The 12,197-nt window shown below is 34.1% G+C and overlaps 1 protein-coding gene across 1 annotated transcript in view; it reads right to left on the reverse strand.

Moving 5' to 3' along the window:
• ATRNL1 (attractin like 1) overlaps nucleotides 1–12,197 on the reverse strand; it is a 432,492-nt gene that overhangs the window by 289,691 nt on the left and 130,604 nt on the right. Inside the window, exon 20 of the mRNA XM_088528590.1 lies at nucleotides 5,363–5,456. Within this exon, the coding sequence (XP_088384716.1) occupies nucleotides 5,363–5,456 (94 nt within the window). The remainder of the gene's footprint in view (nucleotides 1–5,362; nucleotides 5,457–12,197) is intronic.

The following is a 12,197-nucleotide window of genomic DNA, read 5'->3' on the forward strand; positions in this document are numbered from 1 at the left end:
CCTATATCCTTAGGCAATTAGGGTTACAATAACACCTAGTATTAACATTGTTAGCCTTTTTATGAAACAAGTTTGCCTTATAAAGGGTATATCCTAGGTACGAAAGGAAAAATCCTGAGTACCAGAATTCAAATCTTATGTAAAACATGTCATCTTTGAAAGATTTACACAGTCTTTCCTATTCCATGTTTTTATTGATATATCCCCTCATTAAACAAAACAGATTATTTAAATGTCAGCCACCAAGTGGCATGACCACATCAGAGCAGTATTTATTTACTTTTTTTTTTTTTTCTTTTTTTTAAAGAAAGGCATTTTGATTCACTCATCATGATACAAAAAGCCAGCCTCAGATATTTTAAAAAAGAAATCAAAAAGGGATTACTTCAATCTATATCCAGTATGTATGCTAACATAAACCAGCTGGACACCAGGGGCAAGTGTGCTGCCCACAGCCCTATTTTACAGCAAGCAGCAGTCGCAAGGTTGCAAAGAAAGTCTATTTTGCTCTGTAGTTTCTATTCTTAGAGGAAGGCTGGAGAGGAAATCATGAATATAAAGGACTTTAGAGAACAACTGAAGCCTAATGGAGATTCTGCCCTGACAAGCCTGCCAACAAGGATGACTATATATATATATATATATATATATATATATATATATATATATATATACACACACACACACATATATATATACACACTTAATCACTCAAGAAAAAGTCTAACTTAAAAGAAAGTCAAGAGCAAAATGACCTTGTTCTCACAAAATAAAAAAAAAAAATAAAAAAAAAAGAGAGAGAATCCTCCTCCTCCAAACTGTTCTCATTTTCCCAGGCAATTAGTATTGAAGTCAGAAAGATAAAAGCATATTTCATCTGAATGTAAAATGTAAGAAAATTACTTCTGCCATTTTTAATTCAGCTCTTGGCAAGAAACATCTTACTAAAAAGAGGAGTTTTGCATTGCAATATCAATATCAGAGTGTCGTCCAGATTTGACACATTTCAATACTCCCCCCCAATAAAGTACCAATTTACAAAGCTCTAAACTAAATGCCTGGAGCTGCTCCCTACTGACCAGTTACTCCTCTCTGACAGCACTGCCTCCTAGGTATAAAACAGGACATTCACACTCCAGTTGTTCTATTTTAACGAAGTCTGGTACTTTTCCAAATAAAATACAATCCCAGGGATTTGCAGTGTAAAAGGATTTAAGAGATGTGTTGTTTTATATTTACAGAAAGCCTGTTATTCTAAAGGATCCCAGAGACCTTCGTGAACTTTACATATCATACACTAAATATATCAAAGAAGGGCAAGTGAACCTACTGCACTAGAAACAAATCTACAGAAACAGGAAGAAATACAATACTGCCAAAACTACAAAAAAAAAGAAAGGAAAACTGTACAAGTCTTTCCTAAATCATGAGATTTATCTTTCCTCACATTTTAGATTAAGAATATTTCATATATTTCAATATTAAATTCAAATTTTAATTCAAAATTAAGTCATTAGAGTGCATTTGGGTCATGTTCTGATCCTGCAATATTTAGAAGCATTGTTAAATGTTTACAATTCTAGCAAAAATGACTGATGCCAGACACATGAATTTAAAAAGAATATGAAATATTTCAAGTCTCTGATAGATTTGGCAATAATTACTACATGTAGAGAAGAAAATGAGTATGTTTAAAACAGATATTTAACATTAAAGTGGGAACATTTTTATCATTCTCCTTAGCAACCTAATGATCTAACTATTTAAGAACTAGTTGAAGGCTTAAGCCTATCCTTAATATGTACAGCTAATAGGTACAGACAGTTAAAACGGATGCAGGCACTAAGCCCTCCTAAACATAATTGACAAATTTTGCTCTAATTCTCCTTCAACCATAAAACCCAATGGGGTAATAGGCATCGACCTGTAAAACAGAGCAGGTTTTCTGCTCTGGACTCTGCAAGGACTGGACTCCACAGGAGGAAACGCATTGCGTCAAACACCATCAAATACACAAAAATAATAAAGTAGAATATGATCAAATGAGAGTTTAAGTTTAAATTTTCCTGGTTAGGTAAGATTATTATTCTTAGATGCACTGATATTTAACCTGCCCATCATTCAAGAACACCATCACCAACATTACCAACAGAAGAGGCCCTAGAGTCTAAATTCTTCCAGAGTAGAAAGCACTTAACAAGGGAGATTGATTTGCTATCTCCAAATCTCCAGCAATGGCTTTGACTGGGAAGCCCAGTGCTATAAATGTTTCAGCATGTCCAGGAAAGACTGAACATTTTGGAAAATAAGCTATGAAACTGCATTTGCTTTCATTTAAAACTCTGTTAAAAGAGAATCCCTGTCATGTTTTTTTGCATAACTGTTTCTACATGTTACAATCTAGTTTCCTTAAATAATCGAAGCATATTAATCAGTTTCTCCTGATTAGGAGGATACCTCAGTTTTCATCGGTGAAAACTATCTGCTTAAAGCCAAACAAAAATACTTATTTTTTGACATTTTAAAAAATAATTTTAAAATACCTGATAAAAAAGCATGCCTGCTTATCAAAGCCGTTAGTGCTTATCAAAGCACTAACTGTGATTTAAAGTGTCTGCACTGTTTCTTGTGATACACGACAGCACAATTCACAACGGCAGCTGTGAGATCAGCATACTTAAACCACCCCAAAACAGGCAAATAAAAACAGCTCCACACACATACAAGCACCTGCCCACAATGCCCAAACAACATCAGTTGTTTTTAAGCTAGGAAAAAAACACAGAGGTCTTAGTGAGAGAAGAAAGCATGCGTGTCCCAAGACAAGAACCTTTTTCTCTCTACAGATTGTTACAGCTCTCATTTTGAAAAAACTTTGTGTTCTAAAGTCTCCTTGATTTCCCAAAATCTCTGCCCTTAAGACATGGTGTGCATTCACATGGGAGGAAGGAATAACATAGAGTCCTGCGGCTATGACTTTCTAATCAATAGGATTCTTGACGGGAATATAAATCTAACTTTCACGCTGAACAGCTAGAGTAGAAATTTTCATGGAAATCCTTATTTTAGAAATCACAGGGTTATAGGTTTGCTGCTGAGAATGCACAACAGCCTATCCACTGAGTGGCAAAAATAATTTTTATCCAGAGCTATGGAGGGGAGTATTTGTTTGAAACAAGATCTATATGATTTATGCTGAATATAACATGTAGAATATGTCACTAAAGCATACAGCTGATTCAAAATAATCCTTCTATCTTCTAGATAACAATTATGTATGAACTTTGACAAGACATTATGATACATTTAAAATAGGTTTTGAATGCAAGGATTTTTTTTAACAGAGAAAATAGCCTGGTATTTTTTAAACATAATACAAATTTCAGCAAATGAATGTTCTTCAAAAAACATTTACAAATTAAATGGCAGTAAGACTTGGATTCAGTAACTCAGCAGTGAGACATTCCTCACCTCCTGATATTCTAAGGAAAATAATTTAAACAACATTTGACTGAAATGGATCACTCCCAAACTAAGCCTCAAATTACAATGAGCACAGAGCACAATGACAAATCCAAGGCACAATGTTTGGAGATACGTATTAAAATTCCAAACAGCTTCTCTACAAACTTCTGTAGTTATCTACTTTCCTCAGGAAATCTAGTAGTCATAGCAGAAATACTAAATTTTTTTCTAGATAGTGTCCCAATAAAGTCAGAGTGTCTATAACTAGATCACTACAACTGGTCGTTTTCTAGTTGCTTTATCATAAACCAGAGAGTGTGCATATACATAATTATTTATTTATTTAGGAAAGTGGATTCCAAATTAAAACCATGCAGTTACAAAATGACTCATAGTAGAGGGTTCATTTTCATGCAAATATTTGTGTCTATGAACACAACAGATGCGATGCTTACAATGTGAAATGTGACCATGGCCAAAAATGCTTTGAATGAGTTGATTTCATCCAAAAGAAAACATTTGGTATATCAAATGCTTGAACACCACAGCTTGGTCTACATAAAAATCTAGAAAGAAGAATGTGTCACATCAGACAAAATTAGGGACTTTCTGTCTGTAACGTCAGTGTTACGTTTATTCTGGAAAAGTCAAAATTAAAATTTCAATTTTTCCTTTTTGTGAAAGTATCTTTTGACTAACACAGGAAAATCCACCATCAGTATTAACCTTTTCTCTTCCAGTTTATTGAATGTGATAAAAGACTCCCTTGTGGCAGACAAACATAGGACAGCAAACTGGTGAGACTGAGCGTATCTGGGTGTATGCAACAAAACTTCAACTCAGACTGGAGAAAACAAAATAGATACAAGAAGAAGGAAATGCAATAGGAAAATAAGCATGGGAAATATAGGCAAGAGAAAAAGTCCTAAAAAGTATCTAAGTGCTGAATAATAATTGAGAGAGGATTGGAATGCCGAGCTCCCCATCCTTTAATTCTTATGGTGGGCAACAGATGAGAACATTTTTAAATGTTCTTTGTAAACAGGCAATATTGAGTTAATATACACCCTTACTACCAACAGGTGGTAACCAAACCACTCATTAACTTCTAGAACTGGTTAAGTGTTTGGGCACTAAAAGAAGGAAAACAACTTATCAGCAAAGACTTAATTTTTAACTCAAAAATAATCTCACTATTCAGCTTTTGTCATGACAAAAAACTCATCCTTTATTGTTAGTCTTTGCTTCCTGTCTCATCCTGAGAGTCAGCACTTAGCTAGGCAGAGATGCTATTGAAACAGCATACCTGTCACCACAGCTTCTGCATGTGAAGATGAGAAACAACACACACACTGACACAGCACCAGATATTTTTGTTGCTTGTCTCTACTTATCAAGCACGGCCTTAAGGGTAGGTTTCAAGCTACTTCATTAAGCACATCAATGTTCTCCTATTAATGATGAATCTGCAGTCACCTACAGTCAAAGGACATGCCTTGTGGCAGGCTAATCTAAACTTCTGGCATTTTCCTGCTGGACAGCAATAATATTAAGGCCTTTTCTCCAGTTTAAAAGAGGTGATAGTGCTAAGACAATTTGGTCTGGTTGCTATTTAAAACATAAATATGTAAAATATAATTATATATAAAATATAAATATATAAAATTGAAAGGAACAAGAATTTATCAGAGAATGTGGTGTGCAGGAGGGCATGAATAAAAAGGAACATCCTTTCCTAATGTTCCTGAGAAATGTAGAAGACACCAAATTCGGCAGTGAAACGTCACACAGTTCATCCAGGAAAGACAATAAATAAATAAATAAACAGTCAAAGAAAGGATTGTCCACTTATCCACTAGGCATAAAATAATGTCCATATACACTTAATTGTACTCACAGTTGACACTGATCTCCTTTGATTCCTTTAGTTGTACAGAAACATTTTCCTGTTTGCATGTGACAAATATTTGCATGACCACTGCACGTGCAAGCTATAAAATCAAAAGGAAAAGACAAGATTTATTCACTCATATTACAGTTTATAACAGAAGGAATTTTCATAAATTTTATTTCTGTATCCTAAATGTATCACATTCATCTATGTTTAAAAAAAATATATTATTATAATATATGCAACTTATTTTCTTTAAAGTTATATGGTGTTAAGACCAATATAGTAGAGAGAGGAGAATAAAGGAGTGGAGAAAGTCCTGAACTTTGTTTCCTTCTAAATGAAAACGTTAGTTCTGATAGCTCAGCCGTTGTTTTTTTTTCTTTTACAAGATAAAGAGCAATTTTTAGTGTCACTGTTCAAACTCCTAGGAATTTAAATTTTCCTGGATAACAACTTCAAAAAAGACACCTTGTCATAATCAGTTTTACTTAAATATTCTACTCCTGGAAAAAAAATGTTCAATAATTCTAAATACAGACTTGAAAGTATATTTCTGTCTGTGATGAAAAAATAGACTCTTACAAAACTGTGGACAAGTATGTGGGGAGTAATTCAAATAAAACACATATAAAGCTGTGCCTGTTCTTCCTGAAGTAAATATGAGAGCATGATACCACACCAAATGCAATGGCAGAAGCAGCATGATATTACTGCATTCTGTGGAAAAAATGTTGGATATCATTATTTCTGTGCATCTCTGCAGGTTTTCTCCACTGATCTGTTTTTGAAAAATTCAAAAGAAATTACAAACTTTGAATATGAACTACACTCTCTAATCAATAAGCTGCAACATAAAGCTACACTTGATTTCAAGGTAATTATTGACTCCAATATCTACAGAATCTCAGATGACAGCACCACTGATAATAATCATATTGAGCCATTAAATAAATCCTTGCCCGCAATTCTTAGTGTTTATATTGAAAATGTCACGCGGGATAATTGCTTAACTGAAATTCTATGCTCCTGTTATCTTTTTATCAGGAATCAATGCTTTAAACCACTGAAACTCCTAACTCACAAAAGTCCTTAGATATATATCGCATAAAAACCAATTGCATTGATTGGTTGAGACAAAAATCTTACAAGGTACCTACATAACCACACTTTAAGACACAAACACTAAAGTAGTCCATTCAGCAAAGTCAAGCTATACAACCCCGTGCTGTACTCTTTGTGATTACTAAATAATATAAAGGTGGAACTCAGAATCAATAGACGAAAACTCACATTTCAATAGTTTCTGGGGTCTCTGGGCTTCAGTAATGGAAACAGTACTAGGACAGAGTCAGGGTGCTGACACCCATTAAAATGGATGACAAAAATCAAAGCTTGATCAGACGTTTAATGTTTATCTCTGATCTGTGCATCGCTTGGAACAAAAGATTTACATTCTTTCTCTGGTACTTCAATATTTTCCCTCTCTTGTTTCCATATTTCCTTGATTTTTTTTCCCTATACTTTGCTTTACACCCTCTTTCTAAAAACTGTCAGTGAACACTTGTTTCTTGTTTGATGGTACTAAAATAACAGTTAATAACAGTTAAAAATAAAATAATAGTGGAAATACCTAAGGCAGCATCTTTCAAAGGCTAATGGTATTAGAAATATGCTAAATCTTATAATATATTTTAAATCTACATCTAAACATGCTCTTTATTCTCAGTAAAGTCAGTAAAAGTCAGTAAAAGAAATTCCATTTGCATTTGACATTTTTTGTGGTCCCTGCCTTTCTCCACCTCATGCATTTGTTTTTGAGGAACGACATTTAGGTGCCAGCAGCAGCAGCTAAAGATTGTATCAATTAACTTTTTTCTCCTTCCCAGAAAGGGCAGTTATCTCTAATATTAGTGTGAAGAAATATTTAGCAGTACTTTTCTTTGTAAGAACACCCAAAAATAAAGCGAAGAAAATAAGAGTTGCTGTTAAAATGAAAGCTTTACTTAATACTGTGCATCTTTTGCCTTGCTGTGTATCTCAAGTGACACTGAGGTGACAGCAATGCATCTACTGTCATGACTATGCTTCAAATCAGATGCCTAATTCTTAACATAAATGATTTGATTTGGGAGCACAGATGAGACACTGGCAGTGGCTTAACATGAAGAGGCTGAAACACACCTATATACACCAATCTGCTGAGAGAAGAGAATTTAAAGAGAAAAAATAACCAGGAGCAGTGTTTATGCTTTTGGAAGAAAAAGAAGTAAACTCTCTGCAGCCTTTGCAAGAGCAAATGCAAATCCAAAACTACCTTAATCTTAGAAATTATTGAGTCCAAGTGAGTTGTTCTGATGATGCTAACAAGGGCCCCTGTTTCCCAATCCAGATGAGCTAAAAGGCTTTTTTCCAAATATCAGTAGTGGTATAAACATGGTGTCATGGAAACCAATGGAAAAAATGTAATTGTTTTCATGGGGATGAACTAGTACTAAATCTCTAAAACATGCATACTTATTAATGCATCAGGGAAAAGCTTTCTAAACCTGAAATTTTTCTTTATTAAAAATAATCTTTAAAAATGTTCAAGATCTAGAGGCAAGTTTCTCTTGGCTGTTGACTGTTGCTTTCCTGACTGTTCCAGAAGAGATGTCACTATGTAAAAGGCTATAACAGATTTAAACTCTACTGTTTTAAGTACATATTCCAACAAATCATACTCAAATACTTTCAGAAGGTTGTAATGATACTAATCCTCTCTCAAATCTTCCTCAGCATTCATCAATGTAGAGACTAATGTGAAATCTTGATTTAACTTCATAATAATTTATATGCAGTCACATTCTATAAATGTTATTAAATTCTGATCACGTTTTCTACTATCTCCTCATTTAACTGTCGTCATATTCAGTATTCAAAACTCACAGATGAATCTCTGCAAACCAAATGATTAATATGAAGTGTACGGATTTTTTTATCCTTTAAAAAATGGATCTACATCCCACAACACTACCAATTTTTTAACAGTAAGTTAATTCCAGGCAATGTGCTTTCAATGATATTATCACACCTCTAGCAGACAGGAGGGACTGATAGTATATCATGTCTTCTTTCTCTCCTTGAGTTAAAAAGTACATCTGTCATTCTCTGTTTCACAGTCTACAGAGGGCTGAGAGTTTTTAAACTGTAAGACCAAGTTTAAGACTCAAAATAAATGTCAGCTTCATCCGCCGGATTTCAGAACCTCATATTAGGGAAGAGTTAGTCTTTTACCTTCCAAAAAAATTGCAGCTCATGAAACTGAAAAAAAAACATTATCAATATGTGTATTTTTCTCAAAGAGACAAGAAGAGATGGGAATTAAGATACTCACAGTTTTACATATGATAGAGATACAGAATATAGAATATAGACAAAGATATATGTTGATTTGAAAGATACTGTACAATTCTGATGGAGATTTTATTTCATGTGGCAAATCCCTACACAAATACGTGTATGTTCTCTAAATCAAAATGCAAACTTGACATTTGCATATTTTAAAAAATTGTCTCAGCTAGAAAAATTCTTTTTGCAAGTACAACTGGAACCTTTAGATGCAGTATTTTAGAGCTACTTACTCAATCCCCATATCACATCAAGAGAAAAGAAAAATATGATTCTTAAGCAAACAAAATTGTATAAACTGTCTCCAGGCTGAGTGTCCATAAGTTCTGATCACCATATACTCTAGGTACAGGATACTGCCTTAGAAATGCAATTCTCTGTAGATATGCTGGAAAGTATTTCCCAGATTGACTGTTAAGACTTAATATTGCCCTTGTCAATTATTTGTCAACATTATTTGGCTTCTGTCACAAATCTCCCAGTCATCCTCCTCTTATCTTGGTATGATTTGTATCACACAGCGGTTTTAAAGTTCATGAACTCAATTCCATCGGAATGAAACCAAAACAGAAGATGAAGTTCACCTCCTGGACTCCAACCACACAGTCTCTGGTATCCTACTTCAGCCAGTTCCAAGTGCATAAAACACTTAGTTTGAAGGTTAGGTACCTTTACTAACTGCCAAAAATCCATTCTTACTGCACTGCTGCATGCAGATGTGTACTTCGTGGTGCTTGTTTAGACAGAAACGATGAAGTTAACCCAATTTCATGTTTTTTTGTATGTAAGACTCTAACAGATTACTATTGGGTTTGTCACTAGAAACCTTGGCGTACTTTCTCTCCAACTGCAGACATAAATTACTTTTTTTAAAAGAAGTATGCATCAAATGTTATGGATATTATTATGATATGAGCATATGTGATATGCCCTGATAGTAAAAACTGCATTTCTATCGATCTTAGATGTGTGTTATTCATATGCATTTCTGTTTAGTTATTTTAAATACTTAGCAACCATGCAAACATTTCAGAAATCATTAAATTTTAAACAAATGTAAAAAAAGTAAACCTTATTATAACAAACCTGATTATAAAATATGTATGGTCTATTTACAATCACAGTATGTTTACCTACTAACTAGAAGCACAATATTAGAGCTTTAAAAATCAAAAACAGAATATCAGAGCATTAAAAAAAAAAAAAAAAAAAAACACCCACCCACCACCTTAAGACACATACACATGCACTCTGCAAACACCCTGGCAATTTTTATTCTATTGAGGCAAATAGCAGTTTCCACTATTGTCTTGTACAACATGCAGATTTTAATTGGAGCAGAAAGATTATATGAAAACAATATAATCCAGTAAAGTAAATCCATGCTGCAAATTACAGCCCTATAAAATTTATTAAATAATAAATCCACAGCATGATTGTTTCTGAGTTGCTAGCTCAGCAAGTAAATGTTCTTGCTGATGCTGACAGCAAAAGAACACCCATCACCATTTCCATGAAGTATGCATTTTAGACAATTGAATTTAAAAACATTTATTGTCCAACCCCCAGCTCCAACATATAGCTGCAAGAAGGAATTTTCTTTCAAATGGAGCTCACTACAAATTATACTTGAACTTGTTTGTTTACTGTGGAGATTATTAAACCAGTAGCCACATGTGGATAAATCCTTTAATGTACCCTGCAGATGTTTTTTAAAGAAAGGGTATGACATTGCTATTAAATATTAAGGTCTATGACTATGTTAATTATGATAACATGCAAAGTATAAGTTACATAAATAAAAGAAGATACAGCATTTCTCAGCTAGGCTGAGTAACAAAAAGTAAGTATAAGCATATATTGAATATGACATCGTAAGGCTCAGTTTCACTGTAAATGTTCACTTCAGCAGTCTGTTAATTAGCCTATTCATAGAAAAATTGACTTTCTGAGAAAGACTTTTCTAATATCAGTAAAAGTCTAGTCATTCATTTTTCTAGATATGTATATCAGCTGGATGCCCCTCAGTCTTTTACTGCTCAATTATTTTGAAAAGAAATACCTTAGGTCAACCTTGGAGATAGAGCACTGTAGAAGCAAACAGGCATGCCCAAAACACTCATGCAAGATTGTCTAACTAAGCAGCATTAAAATAGAGCTAAAGAACTTCTGCAAAGCAGTAGGCAATAATAATGAGTGTTCAAAAATGAGAAAGGATTGTTCTACTAAGCACCCCAAAAGGTAGAAGGCAGGGCTATCCCTTGATACTGCCACAATTAATATTCATTGATAAACAGGTCTTATTTGTTTGAGCATTTGATACATTCACAGATCCATCTCTTTTGGCCACATATTAATAGTTTTAAACTTACAAAATCAAAATCTCATTAGAGAGGTATATAGAAGATATTTTTGCACTTTATTTCTCTATAGAACTGGAAAGGCATTATCACAAAGCAGCAGTATATTTGCCAAAGAACCTTGTTAAATATCAGCTTTTTATATGGGAGAATTATGTTAATTTCTCATTTTTACAGAGTCTTCACCCCATAGTAAATAATATCCGTATCATCTCCACTCGCAGGTGTATTGCTGTGCACCATCCTGCCACATTTGCTAAAGATCTCGGGGAGAGAAGAGTAATGTCAATATTTCCACACTCTCAAAACACATTGCAGTTTTACCACTGTAAGGAGGATGATCAGTGAATAACAGCAACACAACTTTTTAGTATGGTTCTTTGCATTGATAGCTATTTTTCTACAAGAAAATTAGTTAAAACAATTATACTACATGCAACTAATTCCAGTCCTTCTTGGTTTTACTCGTCTTTTCTCTGATGTCACACGAACTTTTAAAAGTTATACTAAGACAGACAAAAAAACATCTATTTTTGCAAACACAGAACTAAGGATTGTGAGGCCTCATACTCGACAAATGGAGAAAAACAGGAGGAGGAATAGATGCAAGTTTTTCAATGTATATGTGTGTGATAAGAAATTTGGAATAATCAGGAACTCTGCAGCCACAAAAATTCTCTATATAACAGATATGTATAATTTAAAGCCAGAGCAGCTATTTGAAGAATTCAGAAATACTGGATCATGGTTTTGATATAAACCTGTGCTGGACACTCCTTCTAGCACACATTCCCATCACCCAGACATCTCCTCGGGAACGTTAGCCGCTGCTCACAGTCTGGCAATTTGCTCAACAAGCATTAAATGTTGATCTCAGGGTGTAGCCTACACCGTCCCCAAGGCCTTCGAGGACAACGTGCTGCCTACAGGAATGTTTGTGCCCTGAGCTTCCTTGCACCATTCCAGAACGGACAATTCACCCAAGCCTGAACATCATTTCAGCTTCTTTTTAGTATTTAAATTCTATTTTGTTTATAACAGTATCATCCTGTTGCATCCTTCTCCATTTCAAGTATTTTATTTATTCTCAA

The sequence above is a fragment of the Tinamus guttatus genome, unplaced genomic scaffold, assembly GCF_059628265.1.
Source record: "Tinamus guttatus ecotype Peru unplaced genomic scaffold, ASM5962826v1 Tinamus_guttatus_pri_ptg000314l, whole genome shotgun sequence".
Lineage (NCBI taxonomy): Eukaryota > Metazoa > Chordata > Aves > Tinamiformes > Tinamidae > Tinamus > Tinamus guttatus.